General features: G+C 33.2%; 2 protein-coding genes and 2 long non-coding RNA genes across 4 annotated transcripts; 3 read left to right on the top strand and 1 right to left on the bottom strand.

The window, feature by feature from the left end:
• The first annotated feature begins 6,585 nt into the window (after positions 1–6,585).
• LOC120580225 (uncharacterized) lies at positions 6,586–7,534 on the top strand. The gene is made up of 4 exons (XM_039833758.1): positions 6,586–6,860; positions 6,960–7,056; positions 7,227–7,348; positions 7,449–7,534. Exons 1-4 carry the CDS (start codon positions 6,749–6,751, stop codon positions 7,463–7,465), a joined length of 348 nt encoding a protein of 115 aa, XP_039689692.1. The 5' UTR covers positions 6,586–6,748; the 3' UTR covers positions 7,466–7,534.
• Positions 7,535–7,641: 107 nt separating this feature from the next.
• LOC120579930 (uncharacterized) lies at positions 7,642–8,268 on the top strand. The gene is made up of 2 exons (XM_039832696.1): positions 7,642–7,916; positions 8,064–8,268. The coding sequence occupies exons 1-2, from the start codon at positions 7,717–7,719 to the stop codon at positions 8,266–8,268; spliced, it is 405 nt and encodes a 134-aa protein (XP_039688630.1). The 5' UTR covers positions 7,642–7,716.
• Positions 8,269–11,791: 3,523 nt separating this feature from the next.
• Positions 11,792–14,476, bottom strand: LOC25492080 (uncharacterized). Its single transcript, XR_003011290.2, has 4 exons — positions 13,431–14,476; positions 13,050–13,319; positions 12,846–12,944; positions 11,792–11,958 (listed from the first exon to the last, which is right to left on the bottom strand). It is a non-coding gene; the product is annotated as an uncharacterized lncRNA (long non-coding RNA).
• A 1,900-nt stretch (positions 14,477–16,376) lies between these two features.
• Positions 16,377–19,005, top strand: LOC112421169 (uncharacterized). The gene is made up of 3 exons (XR_003011292.2): positions 16,377–16,521; positions 17,453–17,537; positions 18,522–19,005. It is a non-coding gene; the product is annotated as an uncharacterized lncRNA (long non-coding RNA).
• The last annotated feature ends 833 nt before the right edge of the window (positions 19,006–19,838 follow it).

Genomic DNA, 19,838 nt, shown 5'->3' with positions numbered 1-19,838 from the left:
ATAAAATCCTACTTAATTTATGATGATATTTAGTTGGTTAACTTTTATGAATTTTGAAGATGTTGGAATACTTGAATCAAGTGAATGAAACATGTTGCATTAAGGGGTGGTGAGTCATATGAGTACATATGCATTTGTCGTTTAGTTGTATGCAGATATACACAAGTGGAGTCAGTTGCATAAGCATAAAAATGATGTTATGATGAGGACTTCGGTCCTGGAACGCTTTGTCGTTCAAAAACGATGGAACACTATGTTGTTCAAAACGATGTTATGATGAGGACTCATGTCCTGATAAAAGAATGCTTTAACCATTCTATAAAGATGAGGGCTTCGGCCCTGTTATGGTACCACATGCATAGTTGCATTTGTTGAGGAGTCTTAGTGGAGTTGTCATGTCTTGCATGAGTCTTAGAGGTGAAGTCAGGTTGTCGCATGAGTCATTGTTTACTATTTCTATTACTGTTGGATGATGAAGTTGCTAATGATGCTATACTATAATTGCTGAATGATTATGATGATAGGGTGTTAGATTCATTTATGTTATTATATATTATTATTATTGTTTGAGAATCTCACCCCTTCTGCTTGAAAATGTTGCCCTTCTTATGGGTAACTTGCAGGTGATCCTGAGTAGTAGGTGGTGGCTCACAGTGTCTAGGGCTCTGATACGTGGGATGGGATTTTATTGCTTGAATTCTTTCCTATGTATCATTTTTGAAATATTGCTGATGTAGCCCTTTGTGATTGAATTTTATGTTGAAATGGCTTTCATGCCAAGAATAATTATTGTAGACTTATTGATGTTACAAATATTCCGCTGCAAGTTTAATGACAATTTTATGAATGACGTTTGATTAAATAGATTTTTTATATACACTCTATTTAGAAGATTTTTAAATGAAGAAATGTGGCATGCCCGTTGTGATTACTCTGATGATTGATGTATTATTATTATTTTAATTGATTTTGGGAAACGGGGTGTTACATCTGACAAGTCAAACACGCATACACAAACTGAGCGACGTCACGCTTCAAGCCGGACCACCAAAACAACTTCTTCAAATCGTGATACATTTTCGTAGCTCCCGGATGGATACTTAAGCTGCTCTTGTGACTTTCCTCCAGAGTCAACTTTTTCAACCCTTCATTGTCAGGAATACAAATTCTTCCTATGAACCTCAACACACCCTGATCATCGACTTTAAAGTCACTATCCTCAGTGCCATTACCAGCAACCATCAAATCAACAAACTTAACATCTACTTGCTGAGTTTCTCGTATACTGTTCAAGAAATCACTATTAATCTTCAGCATCCCCAACTGTATACTCTGAGGTGTCAATTCACAGACAAGGCTCAAGTCTCTAAACTGCTCTAACAAATCGAATTCTTTTACCATCAAGGCGGACATATGCAATGTCTTCCTGCTCAACGTATCTGCAACCACATTGGCTTTACCAGGATGGTAATTCAAACCAAAATCATAGTCCTTCAACAACTCTAACCATCTCCTCTACCTCATGTTCAATTCCTTCTGATCAAATAAATATTTTAAACTCATGTGATCACTGAATACTTCAAATCTGGAACCATACAAATAATGCCTCCAAATCTTCAAAACAAAAACCACCGCAGCCAACTCCAAATCATGCGTAGGGTAATTCTTTTCATGAACTCTCAACTGCCTAGAAGCATAAGCTACCACTTTTCCATCTTGCATCAAAACACCACCTAAGCCCAACTTAGACGCATCGCAATACACGACAAACGGTTCTTCCGGCTTCGGTAGAATCAAAATAGGAGCAGTTGTCAATCTTCGCTTCAACTCATTGAAACTACTCTCACACTGAGCATCCCACACAAACGACTTACCCTTATAGGTTAACTGAGTCAACAGAAGTGCTAACTTCGAAAATCCTTCAATAAACCTGCGGTAATAACCAGCCAAACCCAAGAAACTTCTGATTTCAGTCACTGACCTCGGAGTCTCCCATTGTGATACTACATCAACTTTCGATGGATCAACTGCAATACCACTACCAGAAATAATGTGGCTAAGAAAACTTACTTCACTTAACCAGAACTCACACTTCGATAACTTAGCATACAACTTCTTTTCTTTCAATATTTGCAATACAATCTTCAGATGTTCTGCATGCTCTTCTTCAGTCATTGAATAAATCAGAATATCGTCAATAAACACAACCACAAATTTATCCAGGTAGGCATGGAAAATTCGGTTCATATACTCCATGAACACACCAGGTGCATTAGTAACACCGAAAGGCATCACCTTGTATTCGTAATGACCATATCGTGTCCTAAAGGCCGTCTTCTGCATATCCTCATCCTTCACCTTAATCTGGTGGTAACCTGACCTCAAGTCAATCTTACTGAAAACCTTTGCACCCACTAACTGATCCATTAAGTCATCAATCCTCGGAAGTGGATACCTGTTCTTTATTGTAACTTTATTCAACTGACGATAATCAATGCACAACCTCATAGTACCATCCTTATTCTTAACCAACAACACTGACGCTCCCCAAGGTGAAACACTTGGTCTTACAAAATTCTTATCAAGCAAGTCCTCCAACTATTTCTTCAATTCAGCAAGTTCGGATGCCGACATACGATAAGGTGCCATCGACACCGGCTTCGTTCCTGGAACAAGGTCAATTGAAAATTCAACCTCCCTTTATGGTGGCACATCTGGAATCTCATCAGGAAAAACTTCAGGAAACTCGTTCACAACTGGTAACCTGTCAATTACCGCTTGATTTTCTAACGACAAATATGCCATTAAAGAATACACCAGAATTCCATCACGTTCTAGCTGCTTCATCTGTTTAGTAGATAGGAACTCTACTCCACTTCTTCCACAGAAGAAAAATGCACCATCTTGCTAAAGCAATTGATATGAACTCGGCTATACTCTACCAAACATAGACAACGGACACCTTAGACACACAAGAGAAGTAGTTACTGAACCCTTAGCTGGAGTTTCAACAACCATTTCCCCTTTCATATCAGACACAACCAAACCCAACTTATATGCACATTCAATAGCAATGAAACAATGAGTAGCACCAGTATCTATAATAGCAACTAAAGGAGTACTATTAAAGAAACAAGTACATCTGATAAGTCGATCCTCACTAGTGGTCTACGTACCAGTCAATGCAAACACTTTCCCACCGGTTCTAACCTTCTTCGGTTTCTTGCATTGCGAGCTAATATGCCCCTCTTCATCACAGTTATAGCAAACAACATCACCACGCTTGCAATCAGCTAGTGTGTGTCCTTTCTGACCACACCTGAAGCACTTCTTCTCATCTTTAGTACAAACATTACTCTTGTGGCCTTTCTCGCCACACTTATAGCAAACAATATCAACAGGAGCATCTCTCCTCTTGGGCCTCCTCTCATCATTCAACTTCTGCTTTCCTTTGTCAGTAGGAGCACTATACGGCTTCGGACGACTCTGCTGTCCTTTGCCCCTTCGATCACTCATCACCTTGTAATGAGCTTTTGTGTCCTCCTCATAGATTCTGCAGCTACTTACCAATTCAGAGAAGTTCATGATCTTCTGATACCCAATGGCTCTCTTGATGTCAGCTCTCAAGCCATTCTCAAACTTTATACATTTGGAGAATTCAGCTGTCTCCGCAGTATAATGAGGGTAGAACTAAGCAAGTTCCACAAACTTTGCAGCATACTCTGTGACAGACATGTCACCCTGCTTCAGCTCCAGAAATTCAATCTCTTTCTTTCCTCGGACATCTTCCGGGAAGTACCTATTCAGGAATTCTCTCCTGAACACAGCCCAGGTCACTGCAGCTCCATCCTGTTCCAACACAGGTAACAAACTTACCCACCAGTCATCTGCCTCCTCAGCTAGCATGTGCGTTCCGAACCGCACCTTTTGCACCTCTGAGCATTGCATGACCTTGAAAATCCGTTCCACCTCCTTAAGCCACTTCTGGGCACCATCGGGATCATACCTTCCTTTGAATGCTGGTGGATGATTCCTCAAAAAGGTCTCCAGCATCCTCACTTCACCGTTACCAGCTCCAGCGTTCGGTTGCTGTCCTACAGCTTGAGCAACAGCCTTTAGTGCAGCAGCAATAGCAGCATCATTACGACCAGCCATCTCAGAATTCTACATAAGAACAACAATTCAGAACAACAACAAAATCAACTTTAGAGTTGACACTCTATCCTAGGTGGTTCAACACGACTCTACTATTTGGCCGGACGGACCAACCTGCTCTGATACCAATTGTAACACCCCGTTCCCAAAATCAATTAATTAATAAATAAACATGCATCAGAGTAATGACCCAAACAGGCATGTCACACTACTAATTCAAAATTTCTTAAATATAATATATAAAAAAAAAACTATTTAATTAAACAAACTTCAAATCATCATTAATTATGCAGCGGAAATATAACATTAAATAATCACCACATCCAACATGTTAATTCTCCAATAAAATCTTGGCATAAAAGCCTCAACGACATAATTCAAAATCAAATAGGGCTACAACATCAAGTTCCAAAATTTGATACATAGGAAAGAAAGAAAACATTAAAATCCCATCCCACGTATCAGAGCCCTAGACATTTGAGCCACCACCTACTACTCAGGATCACCTGCAAACTACCCATAGGAAGGGCAACATTTTCAAGCAGAAGGGGTGAGATTCACAACAATAAAGATAGATAATGAATGCATCAATTGAATCTAACACCCTATCATAATAATAAATCATCAACATATATAAATATCATCATTACCAACATCAACAACAAATTGACGATTAAAACCCACAACATCGACTCATGCAACACTCGACAACTCCACTAAGAATCCTCTACACCGCTCATGCATGTGGTACCATATTCAGGGCCGGAGCCCTCACCGCTAATAGAATGGTTAAAGCATTCATTTTTCAGGACATAAGTCCTCACCGCTAAACACCGCTTTGAACAACAAAGTGTTCCACCGCTTTGAACGACAAGGCGTTCCAAGGCCGAAGCCCTCCCACTTATTATGATTATGCAACTGACCCACTCGTGTATATCTACATACAACTCAACAAATGCATATATATGTATATGACTCAACTCTCCATAACTCAACACTTGTATGATTTAATGAATGTAAACATAGAACACAGTCATCAATAGTTCATCATTAATCAATCCAACAATCCAGAAAAAAATGCACAATTTATCTTAATCATGTTCATATACCAAGCTCCATTCAAAACGTTCAAACAGAATTCAACAACTCAAAGATATTAGTAATCAACAACATCAATTATATTAGCTTAGATACATAGAGAGGCTATACCCTTATAAACACTTCCATTCCTACCCCAAGGACCACTCATGAACTCATTAGACCCTTTATACAACGTTATATCTTTCCTAAAAACATCTCTATATGGTTAGGATAAAGTCCCTACACTTAGGAAAAAGTTTGGAAGCATTTGGAGTGAAGAAAATTGCATTTTTAAGGTTTATTGGATGACAGCATCGTGGCACGTTGGTGTCCCATCGTGGCATGATTTTTCCAGTGTCTGACGAACTAAAATTCTGATCAACATCGTGGCACGTTGGTCCCGAATCTTGGCACGATCATGGTTTGACAGACAGTATTAGATTTTCGACCTTCACGTTTTCGCGCATAAAAACCAAACCGTTAACCCGTTTTCGATGCCGTTTTCGCCTACACGCTCATGAGACATAGCACTATCATAATCTACCGAAAAACTCAAGTTTCAACTACCAAAAATCGATTTCCCAAAACTCACATCATCTCTTATTTGCAAAACGTTGGACACCAACTTTTCAAACATAAAGTCCCAATTTTCATTGACCCAACCCCAAAACTGATTGGAACATTAGACTATGAATAACCTATAATCAGAGCACCATCTGTACACAAATACTATGGATTTTCTATCTAATTAACAACTAATTACAATTCTCAAAACCTAATTCCCAATTATCCAACCTAAGAACAACAACATGTTAAATCACAAATTCAGAATTCAATAACTGTTCTACTGAAGCAAACCTCACCCTTACCTTAATTCAGAAAATCGCACGACACACGGTTGATCTCGGCTCTACTTGTTCTTCTCTCCCATTGTTCTTGGTTTTCTCTCCCAAAACTTGTTTCACGTAAAACTGCTTCTGACATTTTCTTTTCCTAACTCCCAAAACTATAACTCCCCCTTTATTTCATTAAACTTCCCTTAATTCTATTAAATTCTAATTAACTCCTCAATCTCCAAAATAATTCTAAATTCCCACTTATTCTAATTTTTAGTAAAATAAACTATATAATGAAATAATACACACCACATAAAATCCAAATATTATTTAAAATCACATAAAAGACTCTAAATAAATCCAAAATAAATAAAATAACGACCAGGGCGTTACAACAAACTCTATGGAAGGGATCAACCATGACCTAATTATTTAAAAGCACTTGGTTATTTATTTTGCTTGGTCATGATGTAGTATCAACCATGACCTAATTTTGTTATTGTGTTGTTTTAAATGTGAAGGGATCCAAGATTCATACCAGTGTAAGGAAGCAGTTGCTATATGTTTTCCAGTCCAGATTAAGTGAGGGGAAGGTCTACAACCTATCATGTTTTTCTGTTGCTCCAAGTGCTGGCTCATACCGTACCACACAACACCCATATAAGATTATCTTCCAGATGACAACCAAGGTTCAGGTCTCCGAAAGCTTCACCATTCCTAAATATGGTGTTTCTTTGACCAAACTTGTTGATGTTTGCGCTCATACCTACGATTATGACTATTTAGTTGGTAAATAAGCATGTTTCCATACTTTCTCTCTGAATGTTATTGTGTTTGTGTTTTCTTGAATGAAATTAAATTGCTGATGGTTGGTAATCTGTTGACTAGATGTTGTTGGCTTAATGACTGGTATATCAAATGAGAGGGAGTATATTAGAGATGGCAAGGTGACCAAGATGGTTGTTTTTCAACTCACTGATGATAGGTAAGTGCACCTTTCATATTGGTTGAATGTTATTGCTATATCGTTGTGTTTAATTATTGTGTCTATATCGTTTTTGTTGTGTTTGTTTGTTCATATCATTTGTGTTTTATAATGTTTCTATTTGCTGCTGTTCTTAGTTCTTTTTTTTTGTTGTCATTCTCAATTTTCAGTGGAAGTTGTGAGTGTGCACTTTTTGGCAAATATGTTGATGCTTTGAACAAGCTTATGCGAAAGGCTGTTGATGGGATGCCTGTTGTGTTGGTGCAGTTTGCCAAAGTGAAAATCTTCAAGGGTATTTCTTTAACCATTTCTCAAGTAATTGTTTTGTTTGGTTACTTGTATTATTTGGAATGGAGTTTATCATTTGTGACTATTTTTTTCCATTTTCATAGATAAGGCATCCCTTTAGAATGTCTTGAACACCACTCGAATTTTGATAAATCCTCCGATAGAGGAGGCGGCTTGAGTTAGGAAAAGGTTTTATGTTTGATTTTTTTTTGTTTTTCTTCTATGTCCATTTCCTTTCATGTAACATCCTCATATTATCTTTGTTTTTATTTATTTATTTATGACAGTGTGTCTTCTGTTGGTATAAATATCTCCTCTGTTCCAAAGCTTGGTCCATGTGTAAGGGCGTCTGTTCAAGAGGATTTCCTACACATGCATCCTAAGAAGACCCTGGCTCAATTGCACGATACTCCTGAGGATGGAACATTTGTCGTATATGCGACTTTTAATGGCTTTGTGGATGGCGAGGATTGTTGGTATCCGGCTTGCAAATGCCATCGGAGCGTTGCTCCTGATTCCGAAGCGTACTATTGTAAGGGATGTGTCAAGAACGTTTTTCAGATGGTGCCTAGGTATGACGATGTATTCTTTATGCTTTACCGAGTTTTTAGTTTATTTGTTTTATTTTCTTTGATTTATTGTTTATCTAGACATCATATGATTATGAACTGAATGACATTGAAGTTTGATGCATGATGTATTTGTTGTGTTGTCCTTAGGTATAGGGTTAAGATTAATGTGAGTGATGCAACCAGCGTGGCAGTGTTTGTTATGTTTGCTGGTGATGTCCAGAATATACTGAACTTGTCCTGTAGTTCTCTTGTGTCTGCCTCAAAGGTATGTTCATGTTTGTTGTGGCTCCTTTTATGTATTTTTCCATATCGGTTGTTACAGTTGCCTGTGTATTATTTTTCAGTTTTTTGATTAACTAATTAAGTACCTTGGATGCCTTATTTTGTATGTTATTTTAAGGCTGAGAATGCTGGGTTCTACTCAACTGAGTTTGCCAAGCTGATAAGAAGATGTTGTTTAAGGTTGAGAAATATTGTGGTCCAACCATTTTTTTTGATGGGTCATTTAGGGTTAAGAGGGTCTGTGATGAACCTTCTGTCATTCAATCCTTTGATTCCATTGGTGTTGAACACACTCCATCCGAGGTTCTTATCTTTATTCCATGATAGCTGTGAATTTGTTTAGTTCATGATTGCTTTTATGTTATTTATTAACCTTTCTTGATATTTGCTTTGTTCAATCGTTGTCAAAGAATCCTGTGCCCGGAACCTCGCTCTTGCCTGCTGAACCTGAAGAAAAGGAAGACCCCCAAGCCGATGAATTTGTTTCTAATGTTGTTGTTACTCCAAAGAGTGGGATTGAAATTGCTGATGAGGTTGGCTCCATTTCCTTTGTTTTTGGTTTCCTGTGGTCTTAAAATTGATGCAAAGATTGTTACTATTTACGCTTTGCCTGGTTGATTTCCTATCCGTTAATTCATTTAAGCTTTTCAATTCACAGGAATTCTCCAGTGATCTCCCGACTGATGTTGATGATCTTGCAAGTGTGAATGAGGTGGTGGCTGCCTTTGGTGTTGCCGGTTCTGCTGAGAGTACTTCCTTGGCCGTTGGTGCTGAACATGAATCTGCTTTCAAATGGATCTGGTGCCAAAAGAAATCTTTCTTCTGCCTTTGTTGAAGTTGACTCTGATGATGAGACTCTTGCCCAGAAATATGGAAGGATTAGAAAGGGTTGAACGCAGTGGTTGGTTGTCGAACTGTCTGAGTTATCGTTTGTAGTAATGGCTGCATTAGTGCATCAATTGAACCATTGTGTCTATGTTTGTTGTTGTTTGCTTCATTTTGTTTGGAGATGTGGACTCCCTCTTATGTTGTTCCTTTTGAATTTTTATGTTGTGTGTCTCTTTTATGTGATGTTGGTCTTATGCACCTGTTATTTGGAATAAATCCACCTTATTCTCCGCCGTATGCTTAATTTAGCAGTGTTTTTATTTACATCTACATTTATATTTTTGTGGCTTTATCTTCTTTATTGCTTTCCTTTTGTTAACCTCATCGAAGTAAAATTATGCAACGCCATTTATCTCTTAGAGGTCCATATTTAAACTACTATCCTCTTATTAGTTTGTCCATTTGTTTATAATTCACATTGTTGGTTGATTTGCATCCTCATTTGGTCGATGAGATTTTAAATCATGTGATCAAATTTTACGCGCGAGTGTTATTTTCATTCAAATGAATAATATCAAATGAATAATACCTGTTGTTTACTTAATTGGATGGGAATGCAATCTTTTTCTTTCAAGGTATTCTAGATTAATGGGTTCGATCACACATATTTATTTCATTATGCCCTGTTGCATCGTAGTAAGTGGCCGCGAATTAGTTTGTCTAGATTGGAGGTTTTTAGGATTGGAGAGTATTGTTCCTTTTTTAAGAGAGAATAAAGGTAAATTTTCATCGTTATTTTGATCCCCCATAATTATTCAATCATGTGTAAATTCTTTGTCGTTATCTACTCATTTCGTTTTAATTTGCAAGGTTATTATTATTTTTTTTACGTTATCTTCTCCTGGTTTATATTTAAATTTTCTGTCATATTTGTTTGTCGAATCCATGTGAAATGCTTCTTTAATCGATTTCCCGTCTATGTTCTACTTAGATTTTGCACTGTAACGTAGAAATTATTATCATTTCCATCACAACCTGTTTTTCATATTGTTTTGATGGGCTTATCCTCTCTCACAACATGTATTTCATATTGGGCCCAATCCTTAATCAAGACTATTGGGCCTTATCCTTTGTTCCAAAACCATTTCTTTGTTTGGTCCAGCACTCGGTTCAATATTTTCCCATTTATATTGTGATACTTTAAAGAAAAATTCAATTTGCTGATGCTTTCCTCTAGCAAGAATAGGGCGAGTCTTTCTTCTCCTTGCATCCGCCCAGCTTTTGTTCTTTGGTTGTTCCAATTCTGTGAGTTGTCTTCTATCTGTTCCCTTTCTTAAAATCTGTTATTTGTGTGTATCTTCTTGCCTTTGTTAATTTTGTTTTTGTTTTTCGGATTTGCCTGTTGATCGCCTAATGGGTTCCCATTTGCATGCAATTGATGTTTTGTCGATCTATGTTATTGATGGCACATCCTTGGTTTGTAGTTTGTTTTTCCTTTCCTTTGGGTTCTTGATGGGTCGATTTTGTATCCTGGGGTTTCGTTTGATTTGATAAATTAATGTGTTTTTTTTCAATCCCTGTGGTATTTCTCATGGGCGATGTTGCATGCTATGATTTTGGATGGGTGGCGTGTTTGATTATTCTTATTGCAGGTTCATATAGATTCTTTGTTGTTTTTATTTTGGATCCCTGATGTTTGTTGGTTTTTTAATCTGCAGTGTATGTTAGATTATGACATGTTTCTTTTATCTTTTTAATTTGTGGTTGCTGATGTCTCAGTTATCTTTTATGTCTTCCCCTGTGTGTGTGTTGTAGCTGATTCAAGTTGACTTGTTAATTGGTGTGGTTTTTGTCTCCTACCTTGTGCTTGGTGTTGTGATTATTTGATTTTAAATTGATGTTTTCCTTGAAACATTTGTAACCCTGCTTTAAATTTATCTTGATTTTGAATATTTTTTTTTGTTTGAAGGATAACCATCACCCTATTCATTTCTATAGGCTTATGGAGTTTTTGATTGTTATTGATCAGACATGAATATTTATTTTATTAATTTACTTACTTCATTTGTGAATATTTATTTAATTTAATTAATGAATATTTATTTTATTAATTTACTTATTTGCATGTATATACTATATTTTCTTTTGATATGCATCATGGCATTTCTGTGAATATATTATCTTAGAGGGTCTTACTTATTATCTTACTTATTATCCCATGTGTTAGATTTCTCTGTCGCACGGTCCTGTACACTGCAGATTTGAAACAGTCCAAATCCTTCCATTAAATGCTTCTTATTTTGTGTATTACCTTTTGTTTCCCATTGGCCAAATTTGACCTGCAGCCGTATGGTAGCTTAGTCTACTTTCCCATCTATGTCCATATTTTTGCTTTTGTCACAGTCCTTTATGTAGTATAAAGCTAGGAATAACCTGCATATCCCTTATTTCTTAGAACTTGATTTGCACAGTTGCAAGCAATGCATAAATGAACTTGAATCGTCCATGTATATAGTCCTTGTTATTGTTGACTTGGGGGCCCAAAAACCAGCATATTGTGGACACCTGAACAACACTAATTTTGATGTATTATTTATAAGAGAGTTATGCTTTTCTTTCATCAATCAACATTCAAAACAGATACTGTAACGCCCCGGATATTTAATCCAAGACATTAATTAAAATTATTCATTTCTTTAAAAAAAAAGTGAGACTATATTTTTTTTAACAAACTGTTTGAACGAAACTAATAGAAAGATAAACTATTAAAAATAAATCAATAGAAAATTACTCCTTAATAATAGAGTTCAAAAATATTTTAAAATTACAAATACAAATTAATGAAAACTAGTCTTCTTTTTCATTGAAAACCCCAATTTATCCCCGTACGCGATTCATCACACATCAAGCTTCATATATCAAACTTTGATACCTACAACATTATAATTAAGGAGAAACATAGATTAATAAAATACATACAAATGAAAAAAGAAAAAAAAAACCTCCAAATTTTGATACTATAATAGCAAACAAGTTTAGAACATCCAGTAATATATTAGGTGAGATGCAAATTTAATTTTTATCAACTTTAATCAAAAATATGAATGTGTGGTAAAGAAGATAAATACTTTAAAAAATGAGGACGCTATTGTCATTTAACCATATTAGATGCTCATCTCCCATTTTCTTCGCAATGTTGGTAGGAAAGTTTTATAACATGGGCCACACCCAAAAGATGTTTTCTTTCCTTTCTTTAGAACCAAATAGTTCCTTAGTATACTAAACAACTGTACTTGCCTATTTAACTTTTTAGATATCATATTTTTTAGAAATCAAGATATAATTCAATAAATTAGACTATTAAATTGGCAATAAAATTAGTTAACCAAAATAAATTACTTTATAAATATAATTTTTTTATCCTTTAGTCTTTCAAAAAACTTTTTTGCAATCTGTAATCCTTATAAAATAACCACACTGCTATTCCAACAATTAAATTAAACAAAATAATAGATATCTATAAAACGATATTAGAAATAGTTTATAAAAATCAATCATAACCAAATTTACTAATTAAAAAGAGGGTTTGACTGTTATTTTGATTGGGAAAATTTATGTAATATTAACAAATAGAATACGGACAACACGTAATTACAGATATCTATAATATCAAACAAATTAATTATAAAGATAATAGACAACATCAGATTTGTCAGATTCACAATATAACCAAACAAAAATACAAATAACAACACAATTATACCAACAGAATAACAATTACACAACAAGATACAAAACAAAAAGTATTTATGAACATACCAATTTCAGTTAAAACACGATACCGCCTAAAAGAACAGCTCCTACTCATTTAAATACATTACACCATTATCATAAAATACACCAGCGCAAACGTTGAATCTGAAAGCAAAAAACAAATTATTATAAATAAGTCTAATCGAATTCAAAAAATAACATTTTACAATGAAAGATTTACAATGACATGAACAAGATAAAGAAAAATACCTTAAATTATTTGGGTTTCTTCCTTATAATTTCAACAGAGAAACTGTAATGGGGATAACGGAATTGAAAGCGAAGCTTGTCTTTTACCCTCATATTTGCCTTTGCTTGATCAAGATAATCAATCCAACCTTTATACAAACTAATCTTAGAAGGTGTAGATGACTTCTTGACAAGTGGACATAGAAAACTTTTGTCGTTGTCAAAGCCAACCAACTGAACAAATATCTTCTTGTCCAATGTGGCACCAATAGAAACCCGTTCTGGTATATGCTATATAGAAGAAAAAAAATTAAATTATTATAAATTATAACACAAATACATAAGTTAATTATTCATAGATGATTAATTATATAAAAAAAAAAAGCCCGAGAAGATACAAACCAGAACATTCTTGGTATTTTTGAGAGAGAATGTAACTTCTTTCTCCCAAGTCATCTCTTTAATAAAATGATCAGAAGTTATAAGATGAAGTAAGGTTGATGATTCCGGAAGAAGGTGACGAAATTTCCGAACAATTACTGCATCATCCTCATTGCAGTTCAAAATGAAAAAAGAATAAGCTAAAAGTAGAGATGTCAAGAGATGACCATATTATTAATAAAAATACAATAATTTAAACAAAACAATATTTACTTACTCAAGATCATACACAAGATTAGGAGCACTCATTTTGACAAACTATCAACAAACACCCAATTCAAGACAGACGAGAAGAGGTTCAACTATGCAATAGAGAAAGGCAAGTATAGATAAATGAATATTTATTTATCTATCGGAAATAATCACATAATAATATAATAAAATAAAATGTATATTTTGCCCAATTAACACACTTTTCATTGTAGAGTATAGGTTACAAGGGAACTAACGAGACACAATTACGAAGAACGAAAATTACAAAGCAGCTAACAAATTTGTTCAAAATTAAAATGAAATAGAAACGAAAAACCAAGTTCAAAGGCGGAATTTAAACTTCATTCCTGATAACCTCCATCGTCAAATAAAACCGACCAGGACACTCTTGGCCTTCTTATCCGATTTTGTAACCCTTTTTGCCAGGTAGTTAACATACGAAATTCCTTCGAGGCCATTATAGAGAAAACTTTCATCCATTCACCAAAGTCTTTGACTGTAAATGGATCTGACAAATTTCCATGCAAATCTTGGGTATATGAACCAAACCCTAGATTTTCGAAACTAACGATTGAACATCAAAAAGGACGAAAGAAGAACAAAATCAAAATGTCTAATACTAATGGAATTTGCAATGATATTGAATTTATAATACCATAGAAAAAACAAAATCCGAATATAACAAATTACATGCCTCAAAGATGAAGAAGTCATGTAATGTTATTGGAGAAAAAACACAAGTTAAAGGCTAAAGAAACAATTTGGAGAGCGACTATGAAAGGGGAAACAAAGAAAATAATTGAGACTATATATAAAAGTAATATGTAAGTTAGTTTTTTTTTTAAAAAAAAGAAAAAAAAAAGTAAGTTAGCTTTGAAAGAAAAAACACCAAGGACAATTAAAATTAACTCAAGTAGATTATTAGAAAAAATATCAATGAAAAAAAATTAAGTAAATACTACTTTATCACAAGGTATTTGATGAAAGCTGGGATCACAAAGTTTTAAAGAGTCAAATTAGGAATTAATATTTTCCAATAATTCCATTTTAAATAAGCTGCCCCCTATAAAATCGATTTTCTAATGACAATCCATTGAAAAAACTCAAATAAATCCACTTAAAAAAAACAGTTATTTCTATATACCAATGTGATATTTGGAAAGAATTGTTTGGCTAATGTTAATTTACGTTGGATTTTTGGTTTTCTTGTTAATGGAACTCAAAACAACTAAGTCTAGAATATTAATAAGACAAAAAATGAATGTAGCGGTTTATTATTAAAAAATATAACTATTTTAAATGTATTTTCTTTGGATTTAAACAAATAAAAAAAAAGTAGTTACCATCATCTCTGTAAATTAAATCACAGCAAAAAAATTTACAAAAAAATTAAACATTTCAACTATTAACCACTAATCAACACGTTAACAAATAAATGTGAACTATTTAAAGTTTAAAATATAAAAATATACATAACCAAAATCCTTTTCTTGAAAAAAACAATAGAACCATAAAAACCTGGAAGATAGATATCATTGAACATTGAATCGAAAAACCATAGAACTCGAAAAGACATTGTTATCTTCTTCAACGGTCTTCTTCTTCATGTCTATTTCAAAGATGGATTTCTCCGAAATTTGTCCAACTTGTTTCAGAAAAATAGAATGGTTTCCAACTGTTCAGGCAATAGGATCCTTCCTATATCACTTGGTATCTCCGTTGCTGCGAGAGGATGATTCCAACAATCACAATCTTCCACCATCACAGCACGAGAAAATGGCAAAACAAGTTCATTTTTACGTTCACTTCGAAGCATTTGTGGTTTTAGATACCAAGCTATACAATAGAACCTGTAGCAATTTATAAAAATTAGAACTTGATTTGCAGAGTCGCAAGCAATGCATAAATGAACTTGAATCGTCCATGTATATAGTCCTTGTTATTGTTGACTTGAGGGCCTAAAAACCAGTATATTGTGGACACCTGAACAACACTAATTTTGATGTATTGTTTATAAGAGAGTTATGCTTTTCTTTTATCAATCAACATTCAAAACAGATACTGAACGCCCTGGATTTTTAATCCAAGACATTGATTAAAATTATTCATTTCTTTAAAAAAAAAAGTGAAACTATATTTTTTTTAACAGGCTGTTTAAATGAAACTAATAGAAAGATAAACTGTTAAAAATAAATCAATAGAAAATTACTCCTTAATAATAGAGTTCAAAAATATTTTAAAATTACAAATACAAATTAAATTAATGAAAACTAGTCTTCTTTTTCATTGAAACCCAATTTATCCCCTTACGCGATTCCTATATCAAACTTTGCTTAGCGAGTGTAACCAAATTTGATAAATCAATTTTCTGTTATAAGAATCTAGCTAATTATTCAATTACAAAAATGCATAAATAAATAAGATGATAACATATAGAAATTTGAGAATTGTACCCAAATTTTATGTCGTTTTCACGTGATCAATGGTAAATTGTTTGAACATTTCATAATGTAATATAATTTAATTCTTTGTTTATGTAAATAAAATTCTATTTTAAACATAGAATGATAAATGTCTCTTAATTATATTCATGTGTCGTCTATGTCCTTTGCTTACTCAATCGATTACTTGACTCTCTTTAAAAAAATATTGATCTATTAAATTTATTAAAACTCCTACCGTAAAATGTTTTTGGTCATTAAAGTTTATTTTTTAGCCACACTATTATTATTTTCACCCTCTTTTTAACTTTCGTGGTAAATAAGGTCAAAATAGCAAAAGAGCGTGATGATTTTGAAGGATGATGAAGTTAGTTGTAGTAGTAATTATTTAAAATAAGGTGAATCATATTTCACATTATCATTCATATCAATTTTACTATTGATTTTTTTTTTTAAGGAATTTTACTATTGATATTGATTAGTATTTTATAACAAAATATGGTATTGAATATTTTCTGCATAAAACCCTATTGGTACCATATGTATATACCGAAAATTCCTTCCTAAAATATATACATATATTAGTAAAATTGTGATTACTTTTTTTATATGTGTGCGTACTATAATGTGTTATTTACACTTTTTTATTTCAGTTAGTTGTTAATATAAAGTGATGATATTATATATTTTTATTTATTATTTTAAATCTTCTCTCAAAATGGTACTATTTTAGTATGAGTATTCTTGGGAATAAAATTTAAATATGAAAGAGTCAAATAAAATAAGTGAATGTGTGTATTTATGCTTGAGCTAGATTTATTAAACATATGAATTAGAATTAATAGTAAAGGTAAATGGGTTAGGCCCATGTGATAAAACAAACCAAAAAAGAAGCAGGAAATTGGAATTTCTAGTTATAAAATAAGCAACATGACACTTAGGCATAGGAATAGGTTAGGTTGTTTGGTACATAGGGGCATATGACCTAAGCTACTTATAGTCTAACTCAGTATGATTTGTTTAGTAAAATTACTCTTATTTCTCATACATGCTGACAGAGGTCTATGACCTAAACTACTTGTAGTCTAGCTTAGTCTGACTCGTTTAGTAAAACTACTCTTATTTTCCATATATATTGTAAAACAACCCATGTCTTACATATGTTGTGTGCCAGTCAAATAAATTAAAAGCTAGAGAGAGAAAAATTGAATTGTGCAAGAAAGCATAAGAGTATCAACAAATAAAAATAAAACTATATGGTTAGATGTAACAAAATTATTTGTCAACTCACATATTATTTGTAAGTAATAAAGTTATTTGTCAACGCAGTAACACACATACAAAATACACTTCGAATGTTCATGTGGGGAACATATATTTGGACAATCAACATCCTGTTTACAGTTATTATAAAGTAAGAATCTACCAAATCCTTCAATTGCAAAAAGTACATATATAAATAGGATGATAACATACAAAAGTTTTAGAGTTGTAACCATATTTTTTTCTCACTTGCATGTAATCAATGAAAAATTGTTTGATCATTTTATAATGTAAAAGTATTTAATTTTATATTTATGTAAATCAAAATTCTTTTTAAATTTAGAATTTTAAATGTCTCTTAATTATAATCATGTGTCATATTTGTCCTTTGCTCACTAAATATATAACCTGACTCATTTTTATTAAATATTGATCTCTTAAATTTATTAAAGATCTTGCACTAAAATATAGTTCTTTTTTATTCACATTGATCTAATCCCCAATCTCTCGTAAGGATGATGAAGTTCGCTATGGTAGGAATATTATAGAAACTACATAAGTTATTACATATTACCATTCATATCAATTTTACTATTGATATTGATTGGCATTTTTTTTTATAAAAATATTATATTGAGTCTTACCAAAATAATTCATGAGTAATATATATGAAAATTTATTTTTAGTGCAATTTTTCTTTAATCAAGTTAAGTACTTATTTAAGGTTGCACCTTAGAGTTAATTTGACATAATCTCAAATTATTAGTCGACCAATATGCCAATAAAACAAACAAGATTAAAAATAACTATCTATTTTGATGGCGTTATGCTAATCACTTCATATATTATGTCTCGATATCTTTGTCAACTTCTATCTTCTTCATATATTGAAAATAACAAGGATGCACAAATATCCACAAGGGGAACAACAACGAAGGTGGATCATCAATTTCAAAGAGCTGCAATGAGTAAAGATAATTAAATTAAATATACTCAATAATAGCATTAACAACATAAGAATATTCATATCTAAACATTTATCATATTTTTATTTATGTTTTATTTAAATATTTAGTACTTTTAGTTAAGCTTAATTTGTGTTTTAAAATATTTCCTTTTTATTTTGGATAAATAGATATTGCAAGAGGATAATGGAGTAATGAGAAAAAAAATGTGGTAAACACTTCAAAGGTTTAAAGACTTGTTGAGCAAACCAAGACTTAGGGAAATAAAGGCCCTTTTCAATGATCAAGAAGTGTAAATTAACTCAACAACACTTTAGAATTCGTGTCATTTAGTTCCAAAACCATCACCAAAGGATAAAGAAAGAAAAATGATCAAGACCATAAATGTTGTGGTTGTTATGGTCATCGGTAACCACAAGCTACGACCGTAACAACCAATAAAATTTAAATGTATTGTTTTTCTTTGAGAACTTGGATGAACATATATGTAATCAGTGAGTAATGCACCAATTCAGTAGTACCTAGGCTATGAATAGACTTAGTTTGCTTTGGTTTCTCACCACTTTTGACCATAGTAATCATATAACTTAGCATTTTACTCAATAAAGTTTATTGTTTTCTTTATTTGATTTAGGTAAGATCATCACTATAATGACTGGGTAGTCTTCTTTGTCTCGGGATCATGGAAAGTAGTCCTATGATAAACTTTCCATAATCCCATTTATTCTTCTTAATCTAGTTTAATTTAGAATCTCTTCTTATTTTTACATTTGTTTTGTTTTCCCTTTCCTTGGATAAATTGTTTCAAATAAAATACATCATTCGATAACTATTATAAAAAAAACTTTACATTTTAGATTCATTCAATTAATGGTGTATATGGTCTTTATTATAGACTACATACATCATTTAATTAATAAATCTAAAATGTTGATTTTTCCTTATAATAGTGACCGGAAGTTAGAAGAACATTGTCTATTTTCTGGATAACTACGGATTACCAACACGTCCATCTATATACCTTCTTGAAATTCGTGAACTTTTAACGATAGATGGAGCCACTAAAAGGGCTACTAGACTTCAGCTTTTTCCTCTTTCATTACCATTTACAATGGCTTGTTGAATGCCATATTCAACATGTTGAGCCATTGGAGAAGGCTATTGAATATAAGGGAAGAGGAGAGAGGTGATGAAAGGATTAAGTATGTTGAATATCTGACCGCAGGGGACACGTGGCGCGATGCCGTTCGCCAAGCTGGGCGCGTGCGTTACACGCGCCGACAGGGCGCGTGGCTGGCAGGTTACGCGGAGAGAGAAGAGATTTTGGATAAAAAGAGTGACACGTGGTGCAATCTGATTGGCTGGCTGGATTTTTATCTTCTTAATAATTTGGACTCAATTATTTCATTGCAAATAATTTTTTTTTTCACCAAAATTCATGATTTTTTTTTCTCTATAAATAGAGACTTGGATCATTTGATTTGGAC

Source organism: Medicago truncatula, chromosome 4 (assembly GCF_003473485.1).
Source record: "Medicago truncatula cultivar Jemalong A17 chromosome 4, MtrunA17r5.0-ANR, whole genome shotgun sequence".
NCBI lineage: Eukaryota > Viridiplantae > Streptophyta > Magnoliopsida > Fabales > Fabaceae > Medicago > Medicago truncatula.
The sequence above is the reverse complement of the archived record's forward strand: the minus strand, read 5'-3'. Positions and strand labels throughout refer to the sequence as shown.